This window comes from Staurois parvus, unplaced genomic scaffold (assembly GCF_062004578.1).
Source record: "Staurois parvus isolate SC_StPar_1 unplaced genomic scaffold, SC_StPar_1.0 ptg000799l, whole genome shotgun sequence".
NCBI classification, from domain to species: Eukaryota; Metazoa; Chordata; class Amphibia; order Anura; family Ranidae; genus Staurois; species Staurois parvus.
Window position 1 is genome coordinate 844,609 of NW_028318595.1, and position 17,306 is coordinate 861,914.

Genomic DNA, 17,306 nt, shown 5'->3' on the forward strand with positions numbered 1-17,306 from the left:
TTCACAGCTAGACACTAGTATACAATGGAAGCCATCCATTGTATACAACTGTCATGTGACCTGCTGTGATTGGTCACAGCAGGTCACATGGTACCAGCAACGGGAGCCGGTACTCGGATCTGTCATCGGCCGTGTCCGAGGTGCACGGCCGGTGACAGATCGCACTGCTGCGCCGCTCTGCATTAGCGCAAACTGCACATGTGCGGGAGCACGCCAAATGGCGTGCACCCGGAGTGCAGAGACACTTTTGAAGCTGCCAAACGGCCATTGGCCGGGTGGCTAATGGTTAATCATGTCCCTGTACAGTATTTATGCCTTTAAAATGCACTTTATAAAGAGTTTTGAACAGTTAAGACTTTTTTTTACTTTTTTTCTGACCTCAGGAACAGATTAATTGGTATTCAATGCATTTAGGAATTTTTTTTAATCATGTCCTTGTACAGTATTTATGCCTTTAAAGTGCAATTTATAAAGAGTTTTGAACAGATAAAACTTTTTTTGACTTTTTTCTGACCTCTGGAACGGATTAATTGGTTTTCAGTGCATTTACAAATTAATTTTTAATCATGTCCCTGTACAGTATTTATGCCTTTAAAGTGCACTTTATAAAGAGTTTTGAACAGATAAAAGACTTTTTTTGTTACTTTTTTCTGCTCTCCAGAACGGATTAATTGGTTTTCAATGCATTCCTAAGGGAAACCGCATATCGGTTTACGCAGAACTAATTAAATTCGTAAACCTAGGTATGCCTGTATTTGGAAAAAGCTGCGTAAATTGTAGGTGCTCTATAAATACCTGTAATAATAATAATAATAATAATAAAAAAGTATTTTATTCCCAACACTCACCTGTTTAGCTGCTCTACAAGCATTTTTGCAGCTTTCTCCTTTGCATCAAAAACTTCCATTAGTACAATAATATCATAACGTGATACAATCTGCAAATAGAATGGAGACTGTTATTTCATCATCTTCAGCCTGCCACTAGGAACTTTGTACATGATAAACGCCAGAGGGAACAGAAGTGGGCTGCCATGTGTTTACTCATGCCTGGCCAAATGTATTTCTCATAGCATTGCAAGCGAATCAGAAACTAAAATTTCCCCTGTGACTTTCTGAAACCCAGGCCTAGACATATTTGGCAGAAATCGCATACAGCTTTTATAGCATTCAAATCGGAACAGCTGATTACCTGGATCAAATATTTAAGTTGCTGTGAAAACATTGAAATATCAATTCAGATTGGAATCTGCTGGTTGTGACATTTACCACAAAGTCTATTACCTTATTAAAAAGTTTTGATCAAAAGGAAAATCAAAGCAAATATATGGTGAGACCCAACATAAAGGTATATTCAATAGTCTTAATAAAGAGGAATTACAGCCCAAAAGTGGATTTTTCTTTTCTTAATTGAAATGTTTTTACATTACATACGTCTGTTTGGCTCAACACTTGGCAGTAATACAAAATCTCAAAAAAGGAAAAAGAAAAGAGGTCAAAAGCATTAAAAAAATACCAAACAGAAAAAAGAGGTTTAACGGGTGTTATCTCCACCCTACGCAGGTGCGGGGGGTGCGCGCCACACGGGGTGACACCTACCACACGGGGTGACACCGGACCCGCTCCACGAAAAGGTACTTTGTAAAGCAAGCTGACGATCCCCGCAGGATGGATCGGATCTGCGGATTGAGCAGAATGGATCGGAGTTCAATCCATTATGCTCCCCAATCCGCAGATCTGATCCATCTTGCGGGGATCGTTGGCATGCAACCTACACAGGGTGACACCGGACCCGCGCCACGAAAAGGTGAGTTGTAAAGCAAGCCGACGATCCCCGCAGGATGGATCGGACCTGCGGATTGAGCATAATGGATCGGAGTCCGATCCATTATGCTCAATCCGCAGATTCGATCCATTCTGCAGGGATCGTCGGAGGGGATGTCAGCAATTGTTATTGCACCGGGTGACACCAACCCTAGGGATGCCCCAGCTCCAGACAATAACTTAAAGCAGAGTTCCACCCAAAAGGGGAAGCTCCGCTTGTCTGCCTCCCCCCCCCCCCCCGCTGCCATATTTGGCACCTTTTGTGGTGAAGGGGGGAACAGATACCCGCTCCCACTTCCGGCTCAGTTTGCCGCGGCGAACTGACCCGGAAGTTCGGCCCCCCTCCTTCCCCCTGCAGCCTTCTGGGACACTTCACAGGTCCCAGAAGATTGCGGTCCATTCACAAAGCACAGTAGGAAACCAGCTGTGAGGCTAGGTTCACACTCATGCGGTGCGGTACATCACATGTGATTCGCCCAGGAACCGCTCGCATTCCTGTACAAATCACATACGAATTTGAGCCATACATTATGTATGGCTCAAATCACACCGCATCCGCACCAAAAAAATGCAGGACCCTTTTTTTGTGTTCGCACTAGAATCGGATCGCATGGGTATTCACACCTATGTGATCCGATTCTACACAACGCAGCACGTTTTGCGGAACGATTTCAGGGTGTTGTTAACTTAACATACATACTAGCAGTGGTTCACATGAACGGGGTGCAATTCTGATGCGGTACAGAATTCACACAGAAAACTTTGCAAATTCCGGACCGCATCAGTGTGGACCCGGGCTGAAGCTACAAGTCAAGGTGGCAGCGCCAATCGCCAACACCCGATAGCTGATTGAAGAATTGGCTCAGGTGAGGACATCGCTGGATCCCTGGACAGGTAAGTGCCCTAATATTAATAGTCAGCAGCTACAGTATTTGTAGCTGCTGACTTTTAATTTTTTTTGTGGGGTGGGGCTGAATTCCTCTTTAATCAAATTTCCATATTGGGAGGTGTAACAGGTAGAAAGTGTAAACATTGCTAAGAGAATTAGTTTCCAGTAGAATAGCTCACAGAGACTCATATTAAAGTACATCTATGATAGGTAAGGCGTGGAATGTTAATTATTTAGGAGACCCATAAAACAATGACAGTCAAGCTTCCAATAATAGAAGATATTGTACCCTCGGCTTTAAATGTCTGTAAAGTTATGCGTTCTACATACACTCACCGGCCACTTTATTAGGTACATCTTGCTAGTTCCAAGAAAGTATCCCCACACCATTACACCACCACCATCACCAGCCTGAACCATTGATACAAGGCAGGATGGATCCATACTTTCATGTTGTTTACGCCAAACTCTGACCCTACCATCTGAATGTCGCAGCAACCAGTCTGCCCATTCCCCTCTGACATCAACAAGGAATTTTCATCCACACAACTGCTGTTCACTGGATATTTTATCTTTTTTTCGGACTATTCTCTGTAAACCCTAGAGATGGTTTTGTGTGAAAATCCCAGTGGATCAGCAGTTTCTGAAATACTTAGACTAGCCTGAACGGCACCAACAACCATTCCACATTCAGAGTCACTTAAATCCCCTTTTTTCCCCATTCTGATGCTCAGTTTGAATTTCAGCAAGTTATCTTCACCACATCTAGATACCTAAATGCATTAACCACTTCGTGCCGGCCCTTTAAGAGTTTCAGAAGCCAGGAGGCGGGCGGGGTTTTAAGGTCATGTGACTGCCGTGATTCGCCGTCACGGCAGTCACATTATTATTATTATACAGTATTTATAGTTCGCTCAGCGCTGTACATTACAAAGGGGGACAGAACATGTGACCGAACAATACCAATACAATGCAAAACATGAGGGGATTAGGTCCCGATCGAAAGGGGAGATTGGGACCGTTCCGTGAGTCACGGAACAAATGTTCTGGGAGGGCGCAGGGAGAGTGCTCTCAGCACATATGTATTTTCTAATTGCACGCAAATATGTGACCGCTCGGCGTCAAGACCCAAACTCCGAGAGGCCTCATATTTGCATGCGCTCGGTGTCAAGGGGTTACATTTCTGCCATGTGATTGGCTGATTGGCAATTTGTGTTACCAAGCAATTGAACAGGTGTACCTAATAAAGTGGCCAGTGAGTATAAGTCAGAGAGGGTCAACCATCTACATTTGAATTAAATTTATTACATATTACGTATGCCGATGTGGTTATACAATAAGGTCAGAGTTCAACCTCCTCAAATCGAATGTGTGGCATTAACTGCATTTTGAAATATGGGGGTAGGGAATGAATATCTTAAAACATGAATGTGTATGGATCAGCCCAATAGCCTATCTTTTATTAGCTGTAGAGGGGCTAGACCTGTTACATCCAGCCAGGCATTCTATAGTTTTGTAAAGTTGCCAGGGTTGCCTCTATGTTGGTATGATAACATTCCCGATTTAGGACATCATTAACTGCTTTCACCCATAAGGCATGTGTTCAAGGGGCTGGAGAGGTCCATTTTTGGGCTAAAAGTTTTCAAGCTAAAAACAGCAAGTGGAGTATTGCCTTGGAATGGACTTTTCTTATTGGCTGTGAGGAAATAGAACTCAAGCACACCCCAGATTTTTTGCATTCTTGGCATTCATCCCTTGGTGCATACTGCCCTAAATGTTCGTACCCCTAGGTGCACCATCCAGCCCCATCTAGCCCCAGCAGCTATCAACTTCTCATAGAGGTTGACCTGTGCCCTCGTCCTGCAGCTAAACGCCTGAGCCCCATGCACCCAGGCTTAACACCCAGTGTGCATGGGCTTTGGAATCTGAGTACTGATTAGAAACCCATTTATTTTACACATTTAGATGGGTGAAGCCCAATATTATTACATACAATCATTTGTCTTTGTTATACCCACCTTTGTGATGATTGGAAACACCTTAGGGTTCTTACATTTCTTCAACCCGAACCGCCTGGCATTGAATGCAGCAATCTTCATTCTTTTAGCCCTTCTAGGATAAAAACACAGATATTCCATTTTTATTTTCTCAAAGTGCTAGAAACCACAACTCACTCTTCTTCTTCCTTCGCGTGACTTTATCACTGAACCGAAACTAAAAGACAGCTATGCTGCCAAAATAGAGATAAGCAAAACAAAGTCAGGCCATGTAAGTACAACAAGGAAAATGCAACATCATCCCTTTATGTACACCGTGCAGGGTGTCTAAATTATAAGGTGGTCAAGTTGTATTGACAAATATATGAAAGCTGGAAACGGATGAGAATTGAATGTTTCAAATGAAGACGATGCAATACGGGTTTTGTTTAACCACACAGCTGACTTCCTGTTCAGCAATCCCGCAGACGATCACGTTAGGCAATAGTCTGTCAAAAAAATGTGAAGGAAACATGGGGCTCCCATTGCTGACCTGCTTTTAAAAATGTTAGCCTTCTGGCTGTCATGCTGATCAATAGCTTCATGTTTGGAGATACCCATCCAGAAAAATTTTAGATTAATGATCGATGGACAGCCCCTACTAATAAAACCCCCGTCTATCATGGTAACTAGTGGAAAAGACAGAACCCTATAATGTAAGCCCATTTACATTAGTGGTTAGCGTAAATAGTCTCCTTGCATTGGTGGTCCATGGAAAAGTCCCTCCTTGCATCAGTGGTCCATGGAGACGTTCCTTCTTGCAATGTTGGCCAGTAAAGAAGTATCCCTTTACATTGGTAATCTATTCTTACATTGGTGGCCATTGAAAAGTATCCCTTTACATTGCCAGTCAGTGGATAAGTGTCCATTGACCTTAGTGGTCATTAAAGTAGATGACCTTCCTTACATTGGTGGCCAGTGTGAATCCCCCTTACATTGGTGGTCCATGGAAAACCCACTCCTCACATTAGTGGTCCATGAAAAAGTTCCTTCTTACATTGTTGGTCAGTAAAGAAATATCCCTTTATATTGACAGTCAGTGGATGTGTCCATTGACCTTAGTGGTCATTGAAGTAGATGACCTTACATTGGTAGCCATTGTGAATCCCCCTTACATTGGTGGTCCATGGAAAACTCACTCCTCACATTAGTGGTCCATGGAAAAGTACCTTCTTACATTGTTGGTCAGTAAAGAAGTATCCCTTTACATTGACAGTCAGTGGATGTGTCCATTGACCTTGGTGGTCATTGAAGTAGATGACCTTCCTTACATTGGTGGCCAGTGTGAATCCTCCTTACATTGGTGGTCCATGGAAAACTCACTCCTCACATTAGTGGTCCATGGAAAAGTACCTTCTTACATCATTGGTCAGTAAAGAAGTATCCCTTTACATTGACAGTCAATGGATGTGTCCATTGATCTTGGTGGTCATTGAAGTAGATGACCTTCCTTACATTGGTGGCCAGTGTGAATCCCCCTTACATTGGTGGTCCATGGAAAACCCACTCCTCACATTAGTCGTCCATGGAAAAGTACTTTCTTACATTGTTGGTCAGTAAAGAAGTATCCCTTTACATTGACAGTCAGTGGATGTGTCCATTGACCTTGGTGGTCATTGAAGTAGATGACCTTCCTTACATTGGTGGCCAGTGTGAATCCCCCTTACATTGGTGGTCCTTGGAAAACCCACTCCTCACATTAGTCGTCCATGGAAAAGTACTTTCTTACATTGTTGGTCAGTAAAGAAGTATCCCTTTACATTGACAGTCAGTAGATGTATCCATTGTGTAAAATGCAATTAAATACTTGCTAATAGCAAAAAATTATTTGCTATAAGCAATCAAATTGTGTGAAAAAAAAAATACTGATCACTTCCCCAATGTAGTACATTGTTACTCTGGTAACATTATACTACTTTAGCCATAGTGTAATATGAAAAAAAACTTAGAAAAAGAGAAAAAATGTAATAAAAAATAAAATAAAAAATAATTAAAAAATTTAAAAAAATTTAAAAAAAATTATATATTTTTTTCATACTGTCACCAGTCAGTGTTCCTGATCACCACCACACCAGTTATATGATGACTGCACTGGTGACAGTATGTAAAAAAAAATTGTGAAAATAATTTTTTTTATTTCTTCATTTTCTGAAAAATTATGACAAAAAAATTACAACTTCGCAAAACTCGCCATCCCTCTTATGAAATACATTGGACTGTCTACTTTGCAAAAAGGGGTCATTTGGGGGATATCTGTACCGTTCTGACATTCTTGGGCCTCAAGAAATTAGATTGGTTGTCAAAGTGTGAGAGCAGGGGCGGACTGACCATTTGGAAACTCGGGCACTGCCCGAGGGCCCAGGGTCAATAGGGGGCCCCATGAGATGCCCCTGGTACCTTTTTCATAGGCTTTTTTGAATTTGGGCAAGGACACAGGGGCCCCATGATCCCCTTTTGCCCGGGGGCCCCATGAGTTGTCAGTCCACCCCTGTGTGAGAGTGCTGAAACCTGAAAATTGACCTGGGCAGGAAGAGGGTAAAAGTGCCCGGTATTGAAGTGGATAAACCTCTGTTTTTAATGTGAATTTTTAGACAGGATCAGTTTGTGTCTTTTTACAGGCTAGCTGGTAAGCATGGTGGGAAATTTTTGTCTGATAATGTAAATGGCAGCAGTCGCGTTGGTCATTTTCATGCGAGTGTATTACGGACAACCGCAAGCGCTTTAGACTGTTCTAAATTGTGGTTGGGTCCCCATCTGCATGTCTTTTCTCCTTGAATTACCCTATGGATGTTTTACGTTTGTGTTTGTTTTCTGTTGTAAAAACAAATTGTCCTGTTATGGAATGTGAAGAATCTTGCAGCCAGGGCTTGTGTAACTTACCATTTCATAGCACGCAAGACGCACAGATCATTCTTGCGCAACCGTGTCAAATTGGTCCGTATCGGACTGAGAAAAACCCTCTCATTGCAGCCTTTAGTCAGTTTCAAAATTAAATTTTTTTATGTTTTATGGCTTTTTAGGCTACATGGTAAAGTGAATCCTTTCATACAATAAAGTAGTAAAGCTGCAGTGGTATTATTAATCAGGCCTCCTCGTGTTTCAGGACTCAGAGGGCGCTGTAATATGGAATTACAGACGTGGAGCAGGAAAGTTGATGCCTGACCTGCCTGCCACACCCAAGGCCGGGACAAGGGGTGAGCAGGAGGGGTGGCTGCCCTGGGCACTGTGGTATTATGTGAGGTGGGGGGTGCTAGGAGGGGTGATTTTTTTGGGGGGGGGATTTGGGGGGGGGCAATGATTTGTGCTGGGAGGAGGGAGTTCAGGTAAGGGGTGGATTTGTACTGGGAGGAGGGGGAATGTATGCTTATAGGGAAAGCATGCAGATTAGTGCTCAATTTTTTTTGGGGGGGGGCAATGATTTGTGCTGGGAGGGGGGAGTTCAGCTAAGGGGTGGATTTGTGCTGGGAGGAGGGGGAATGCATGCTTATAGGGAAAGCATGCAGATTAGTGCTCAAATTTTTTTTTTGGGGGGGGCAAGGATTTGTGCTGGGAGTGGGGAGTTCAGCTAAGGGGTGGATTTGTACTGGGAGGAGGGGGAATGTATGCTTATAGGGAGAGCATGCAGATTGGTGCTCAAATTATTTTTTTTTGGGGGAGGGGGGCGCAAGGATTTGTACTGGGAGGAGGGAGTTCAGGTAAGGGGTGGATTTGTACTGGGAGGAGGGAGTTCAGCTAAGGGGTGGATTTGTACTGGGAGGAGAGGGAATGTATGCTTATAGGGAAAGCGTGCAGATTAGTGCTCCATTTTTTTTTTGGGGGGGAGGGATTTTTGCTGGCACATAATGTTCATACATATTGGGGGGGCATAGTTTCGTACGTTCACCATGGGATCCAGTTGAGCTTGTCCTGGCACTGGCCACACCTATTTATTGAGTATTATAGGCAGGCACATAACTAAGAGGGTGTGGGAGGGCAGGCTATCCGTTTACTTTTCTGTTCCAAGTCATTATTTGCATATCTGAGTGTCCTGAACAGGGGCGGACAGACAACTCATGGGGCCCCTGGGCAATAGGGGATCATGGGGGCCCTGTATCCTTGCCCAAACTCAAAAAAGCCTATGAAAAAGGTACCAGGGACATCTCATGGGGCCCCCTACTGACCCCGGGCCCTCAGGCAGTGCCCGAGTTTCCAAATGGTCAGTCCACCCCTGGTCCTGAATTTTAATGGCCATGAGGTACCTTAGGAAGTAATGGCAAATTTGGGCAGCACAGTGGCTAAATGGTTAGCACTTCCGCTTGGCAGTACTAGGGAGTTTGCGTGTTCCCTTTGTGCCTGCGTGGGTTTCCTCCAGATACTCCAGTTTCCTCCCACACTCCAAAGACATGCTGGTAGGTTAATTGGCTCCTGTCTAAATTGGCCCTAGTATGTGTATGTATGAATGTGAGTTAGGGACCTTAGATTGTAACCCCTTGAGGGTTAGGGACTGATGTGAATGTACAATATATATGTAAAGTGCTGCGTAAATTGACAGCGCTATATAAGTACCTGAAATAAATAAATAAATACATTTTCACACCCACTGCTCAATACTGCTGCTGGTTGGTTCCTTTTGTCCTTTTTAAAGGGTTAATTTTAAGTTCTCCGTAAAATGCACTCTTGCACCTTTAAAGCAGAACTAAACTCTCTCAATCAACATGAACTATTTGTAATCCTTATGCTGCTAGCAGTAGTAAATAGATAGGAGGGTATATTACATTTTCTTGCTTTAACCTTTTTCATGTCTTTAGTTGCTTCCTGCTTTCTGGCCTAGGCCAAAATGATGTCATATTCATTTTCATGAGCATTTTTTTCTTTCGCCCGGAAGGGCTTCTTCAGCTAGGCACTTCCACCTGCCTGCATGCCAGAGCTAAGGGCAGATGGATTCCAGAAAATAAATGCTACATGAATCATCTGCCCTAATTCACTAGAAATGCTAGGTGGGGGGGTTCAAAGTGATTTCTCAGAAAATAAATCATAGAGACATGGATGGAATTTGCTTTGAATATTAAAAATAATTTCCGTTTATAATTTCAAATCAAGTTTCTATTTTTTTTTCATACATTTTTTAATGAAGATGGTAATGCCCAAAGTGATAAGGTAGATTTTGCAGATAGGTGCAGTAAGTGCAACAGCAAGGTGCTCATTCATACCTTAATTCTTATATATTGCTATATCTTCAATGCTAAAAAAAACAAAAACAAAAAATGTACTTAATTTCTTTTAATCAGCTTAGTATGGATGTTTCATATTTATTATTTATATTCAAAAATATAATCTTGTTGCCTATTTGTCCTAGGGCAATATGTAAATCCAATATGGATTTCACAAATGAATTGCTATTTTCCATTGAGACAAAACCATCAGTGGGGTGTCAGCTGAATGTATAAAATGTATGCCGAGAGGAATCTTGTCTATATATAGATGCTACAGTCTTTTAAATACAATGAATGGCTGGAGGTTATGTCTGTCCATTAATAGCTTTTCAATCTGAACTCCTCCTTTTGCAATTATCTTGTGAGGCCCATGCCCTGGGAGGGGGGCCGGTACTAATCTGCTTTTACCTCTTTATTAGAACAGCCTTGTATATCATATAGGAAAGGAAATAGTGGGTTTTAAACAGCACATAATAAATCACAACTACCACAAAGACTTACTACACTTAAAGACAAATTCTCTGCATTGTGTAAAAAGGCTGTTTGATCCTGTCTTCTCTGATCCTCTCCTTCTTCTACTGTCCCCAATCCATCTGCTGATAATGCAGAGCCCTAGGAGTCACTGTGCAGATGCTTAGTTTAGTGTGTATTGCTAGAGAGGTTTTGTTTTTCTTGTGAGACTGCATGTGACCAGCACAGAGCCAATCAGCGTTTTCCACACAGAGGTTCCTGCATCCTCTTAGAACAGAACGAAAACTCCCCCTACAAGCTGTAACCAGCTCTCTACTGGACACTGATAGAAGTCACAAGACTGCTATATACTGCTGATGAGAAAAGGTATTTAGCTGTTTATAGTTACTAAAATAAATGCATTTCCATGTTGTGTGTACTGTGGGAGACCAGATATAATAAATGCAGGGTCCGGGGAGACCAGATATAATAAATGCAGGGTCCTGGGAGACCAGATATAATAAATGCAGGGTCCTGGGAGACCAGATATAATAAATGCAGGGTCCTGGGAGACCGGATATAATAAATGCAGGGTCCTGGGTTTAGTAACATTTCAAGAACAATACAACTTTACTGAATAATTACTGGGTATAGTTATACTGTTTGCTGTCATTTTACAATCTCCAACTCAGATATGACCTCTTCCAAAAAAAATACTATCTCCTGAGTATGTCCATGCTGATTTCCCCTGTCCTGTAAGAATTATACAATTATTGTGTCAACTCTAAAGGAAGTTGTAGTGAAATACTGTCAAACAAAACGTTACATCATAATTTTCTATACCTTTTTCCAAAACATCACTTCCAAATATCATACACTAGCAGATTTATGACCAATGTCATTCAAAAGTATATTAAAACTTTGCTTTTAACATTCAAATTTAGAATGAATGGACTTTCCCAAATGAAAACCTTATTTGCTGTTATAAATTTGTTTTATTGAAAAAAATTTCCATCCGGTTCCATCAATTTTCCTTGTCACTGTGGTTGAAAAAAAACGATTTTACCCCACTAATGATTACAAGATCGAACGAATATTCTTAAAACATAAATTTTTTTATGAAATTCTAGCAGTGTTTAAAATGTTACTAAACCCCAGACCTTGCATTCAATATATCTGGTCTTCCCGAACCCTGCGTTTACTATATCTGGTCTTCCCGAACCCTGCGTTTACTATATCTGGTCTTTCCGAACCCTGCGTTCACTATATCTGGTCTCTCCGGACCCTGCATTCACTATATCTGGTCTCCCACAGTACACAGAACATGAAAATGCAATTATTAGAGTACTGGTTAAAGCTTGTAGGCAGAGTTTTCATTCTCTCCTGACTGTCCTATGAGGCTGCAGGACCCCTGACCCTCTGTCTGGACAGTGCCGATTGGCCCTGAGCTGATCACATGCACTCTCCCAAGAAAATAAAAACTCTCTAGCAATACACAGCAAAATGAACATGTGCAGTTTGCCCCCAAGGCTCTGTTTGATCAGCAGATGGATTGGGGACAGTAGAAGAAAGGGAGGATCAGAGAAGACAGGATCAAACGGCCTTTTTACACAGTGTGGAAGATTAAACCCTTAAGTTCCACAGTGAGTATAACAAGCATGCTTTACTGCATATTAGTATTATTATTATACAAGATTTATATAGCGCCAACAGTTTGCTCAGCGCTTTACAAAATGAAGGTAGACATTACAGTTACAATACAATACAATTTGGTACAAGAGGAAACAGAGGCATATACAGACTGATTTTACTGTTGTGGGTTTAGCAACACTTTAAGGTTTCTTTTAGGCAAAGAAAGGTGGTCATATTTCAAAACACATTTCAGTATTCCTGTATTCCTGATCCAGAATGATGTGAATGTATAGTATATATATATATAGTGCTGTAAATTGACGATGATATATAAGTACCTGTAATAACCCTCTTGTATTGAACTGTAAAGTGCTGAGCAAACTGTTGGCGGTATATAAATCCTGTATAATAATAATAAAAAATAAATATTCCCTTTGGCAAAACTCTTAAGCTTGGCATAAACATGTATGTTGGTTTTATCAGAGCATGTTCATTTATAACCCATTTTTTTTGAGAGGGCAGCATACAGAAGTTTTCTAACTAAAGCTACTGTAGATATACACCAGTAGATTCCCAAACAAACATTTGTATGAAAATTCTCATTACAATTGACGAATTGCCAAATGTAACTCAATAGTAGTTCAACATTTTGTTTTCTTTTAACATTCGATTGAATGGACTTTATTGAATGAAAACCAAACACACTGTTAGAAATTCGTTTGTTTGAAAACAATTTTCCATCCTGCATCTTTGAAATTTCTCATCAGTACAGTTGAAAATGAACACTGATCTCACCCTGCTAAGGATTAGAAATTCAAATGAATCTTCTTAAAACTAAACTTTTCATTTTAAAATCTACTAGTGTATAGCTAGCTTTAGTTAGGAAACTCCGTATGCTGCCCTCTCCAAAAACATGGGTTATAAATGAGCATGCTCTGATAAAGCCAGCGTACATGTTTATGCCAAGTGCTTTGGCCAAGAAATGTGTCTGTACATATGACCGCCTTTCTATTGTGAAAGGTCTATTGTGATCAGGGGCGGACTGATCATTTGGAAACTCAGGCACTGCCCGAGGGCCCGGGGTCAGTAGGGGGCCCCATAAGATGCCCCTGGTACCTTTTTCATAGGCTTTTTTGAGTTTGGACAAGGACACAGGGGCCCCATGATCCCCTATTTCCCGGGGGCCCCATGAGTTGTCAGTCCGCCCCTGATTGTGATTGACCTTTGGTGCCCAAGAGAGGTGTGCAGGTGAGTGTCCTCCGCTGTAGCCATGAGGTCATACACCGATGGAGTCCAGATTGGGCCATTGTCAGCCCATGTCCATGACCAGCACCGATGGAGTCCAGATTGGGCCATTGTCAGCCCATGTCCATGACCAGCACCGATGGAGTCCAGATTGGGCCATTGTCAGCCCATGTTCATGACCAGCACCGATGGAGTCCAGATTGGGCCATTGTCAGCCCATGTTCATGACCAGCATTATAATACAAAAATACACTTACTTGTGTGTTGAGCTCTTGAGCTTTTCTGTAGAAGAGGCTCACAAGTGTTGTGGGAGACCCAACACACAACCTCTTCTTAAAACCTGCCCACAGGAAGAACTGGTTTCTCAGACTGCTGATGAGTGTCTCCACATCTACACTTATTTTGTCTGTAACCAGACAATAATACAACTCATGAACATCAATGGAATTCCTTCTTGTCACACTAGATTGCTAATAGCTTTAGGGCTTATCAGCATGTGGTATCTTTTCCTTTTACAGTAAAAGACTCGTAAAAAAAAATTGTACTTACAAGAGCTTCGATTCACTTTTCAGTTTTGAAAAATGTGAATTCTTTTAAGTTATATTGCTATTCAAATACATTTTTTTTAAAGTTGAATAACAAATAAATGCAAATGTTATAGGTATTTAAATTGCGAAATAATTCGGATCTTCAGCCTTATCCGGATGTTGCCTTCTCTCCAGCCCTCCTCCCCTCCGCCCCTCTGCTGTGCACTTTATACAAATGGAAAAGGATATAAAAAGATATTTAAAGCCTTGGATATGCCAGTCGGCACTGTTCAATCACTTATTAAGAAGTGGAAAATTTGGAAATTTTTTGATGCCAAGCCAAGGTCAGGAATACCAGGAAAGATTTCAACCACAACTGCCAGAAGAATTGTTTGGGATACAAAGTACTTATATAGCGCCATCAATTTACGCAGCGCTTTGCATATATATTGTACATTCACATCAGTCCCTAACCCTCAGGGTGTGTACAATCTAAGGTCCCTAACGCAGGAGCCAATTCACCTACCAGCATGTCTTTGGAGTGTGGGAGGTAACCGGAGTACCTGGAGGAAACCCACGCACAGGGAGAACATGCAAACTCCAGACAGGTGGTGCAGTGGTTTGGATCAGAGGTGGACTGACCATTTGGAAACTCAGCCACTGCCCGTGGTCAGTAGGGGGCCCCATGAGATGCCCCTGGTACCTTTTTCATAGGCTTTTTTGAGTTTGGGCAATGACACAGGGGCCCCATGATCCCCTATTGCCCGGGGGCCCCATGAGTTGTCAGTCTGCCCCTGGTTTGGATTCAAACCAACGACCCTATTACTGCCCGGCAGAAGTGCTAACCATTTAGCCACTGTGCTGCCCATGATTCACAGGTAACCTCAAGAGAAATACAGGCTGCTCTGGACAAAGACAATGTGGTTGTTTCAAGGAGCACAATTAGACGATATTTGTACAAAAATGAGCTGCATGATCGAGTTGCCAGAAAGAAGCCTTTACTGGGCCAATACCGCCAAAAAGCCTGGGTACATTATGCCGGACATCACCTTGACATGCCTTACAGCTTCTGGCACACTTTAATCTGGAATGATAAGACCTAAATAGAGATTTATGGTCACAAACATAAGCACTATGCTTGGAGAGGGGTCGACAAGGCCTATAGCGACAAGAATACCATCCCCACCGTGAAGCATGGTGGTGGCTCGCTGATGTTTTGGAGGTGTGGCAAGATGGGAAGGTTAATGCAGCATGTTATCAGAAAATGCTGGCAGGCAAGTTGCATTCCCCTGCACATGTGGGACATTATTGGACTTTCCAGTATGATAATAACCATAAGCACAAGGTCAAGTTTTCCCTCCAGTGGTTACAGCAGAAAAAGGTGAAGGTTCTGGAGTGGCCATCACAGTCTCCTGACCTTACTATCATCAAACCACTCTGGGGAGATCTCAAACATGAGGTTCCTGCAAGACAATCAAAGACTTTACATGACCTGAAGGCATTTTGCCAAGACGAACGGGCAGCTATACCACCTGAAAGAATTCGGGCCACATAGACAACCATTATAAAAGACTGCATGCTGTCATTGATGCTTAAGTAGGCAATACACAGTATTAGGAACTAAGGGAATGCAGACTTGTGAACAGGGGACATTTCATTGGTTTACTTGTTGCCATGTTTTGTTTTATGATTGCGCCTTTCTGTCAGAACCTACAGTTGAATATGAATCCCATAAGAAGTAAATGAAATGTGTTTTGCCTGCTCACTCATGTTTTCTTAAAAAATGGTACACACTGTATACACTTTCCAAAGGTATGCAAATTGTATCTCAGGAGGCATAATCCTTCATTTCATTGAGAAAGTAGGAGGGGGCTGGGCTAGGAGGCAGGTCATTGGGAAGCCGCCAGCTGAATCTGGAAGAGTCGGCAGCTTCCTAATGACATCACTAAAGATGGCGGCATGGGACTGAGCAGGAGACAGAAAAGAAGCAGATGTAAGCAGAACGAAGCTGGATCCGCTGGCTGGGTGAGTACCTTAAATGTGCAGGACCAGTTGTTTTTTTGCAGAATCTTTTCTTTTTGTGATGGAATCTTATCACACAGAGACGTGTCCATTCTACGATAGGAAACACTGAGTTTGCTCATTTTCAGGTTGTCAGAGATGTAGACATCACACAGAGAAAGTAAAGTGGTAAGCAATATCCTATCTCTTCATGTTTCAGCCTGTGTTTGATATCAGAGGCCACAAATTTCTAATCAAAACCACACATGTGTAAGCCACACCTGGAACCTAAAAATAAAATAGCTCTTTTATTGCATATCTTCATAAAGTACAACCAACAAAATTAAAGCTCCATCATTGGTGGAACATGTTGGGTTCTTTATCAGTGTTGGAGAACAGATGTCCTGTGCACAAAGTTATATAGTACATATAGTATACAGCAATTGTAATCATCCAATCTAAATAAGCAAGCATCAAGTATGGCATCCAGTAAGGAGTATTGCTAATTACTAATCATACTTGAAGAGATAATTTCTGCCCAAGACCCCGGACCCCTGATTTGTCTCAGGTTCTCTTCCCAATTGGATGTACAGGCAACCAGACACACAGCCACTTGGACAGTCTCACAACCAGACAAAGAGTGTCCTTTAGTAGTTTAATGCTAGTGGAAGTTGGTTGGGGTACAGGGTGGGCTTTGGAATACTGCAAATTCAGTGCGCAAAGAAAGCAGAGGATACTCTTTGCCTTGTCTACACTCTTCAGGACTGTTTCCCTCTTGGCAGACCATAGGAGAACCAGCAACCCTGCGACTCTGAGTAAAGAAAAGTCCCAATTCAGCAGCACTGGAGCAGATGCTCAAAGGCTTAAAGTAACGTCACTAGGATCCCACACTCTGGCCTGTACTGACAATACCCCTGTATACTTGGATACCTCCATTCAATGTAAGCCTGACACTTCTGTGAATTTCGAAACCAGATCCTCAGTGAACTCCTTTGATTTGACTACAGGTCCTCTGAGCTGGGAGCTGGATGAACTTCTGTAGACTTCAGCTACACTGACCAAAGGGGCAGCAGCCCTTCAGGCTGAGGTCTTCTCCTAGACATGAACCCCTCTGCTTCATGTCCCAGACTATTTATGCACTCCTTAGCTACCTACTGGGCATCCTCTCCCCCAGGGAATGGCCAAGACCACATGAATATTAAGGCACAGGGTCTGCCTCTTCCAGCCCTCTACATTCTAGAATCCACTAGAAGGCAGAGGAAAGTAGTTGAGCCTGCAGCCAGTGAGACCCAAAACAGCCAAAAATAACCACAAACCGCTCCGATGATTACAGAGGAGGTAAAGATATAAATTTAACTGAAACTCTCTAGCAATTTATTCCAGGAGGATGCTACATATGTAATCCAAGAGTCTCCTTGTTTGGGTGTAAACTAGATTGCCATTACATACTGTAACATAGTTTTGGAAAATACAAAGGGAGTTATATATTCTATTGGTAACCTTTTCAGCAT

The 17,306-nt window shown here is 42.3% G+C and overlaps 1 protein-coding gene across 2 annotated transcripts in view; it reads right to left on the bottom strand.

The window, feature by feature from the left end:
* DNASE1L3 (deoxyribonuclease 1L3) overlaps nt 1-13,624 on the bottom strand; it is a 69,414-nt gene extending 55,790 nt beyond the window's left edge. The window contains exons 1-3 of one of the 2 annotated variants that reach the window (XM_089654794.1): nt 13,525-13,624; nt 4,731-4,824; nt 849-937 (exon numbers count right to left, since the gene is read on the bottom strand). In XM_089654794.1, coding sequence (XP_089510920.1) covers nt 849-937; nt 4,731-4,811 — 170 coding nt within the window. In that variant the 5' untranslated portion in view covers nt 4,812-4,824; nt 13,525-13,624. Of the gene's footprint in view, nt 1-848; nt 938-4,730; nt 5,024-13,524 lie in introns of those variants that run through there. The other variant, XM_089654793.1, reaches the window with a different exon arrangement.
* Nucleotides 13,625-17,306: the final 3,682 nt, after the last annotated feature.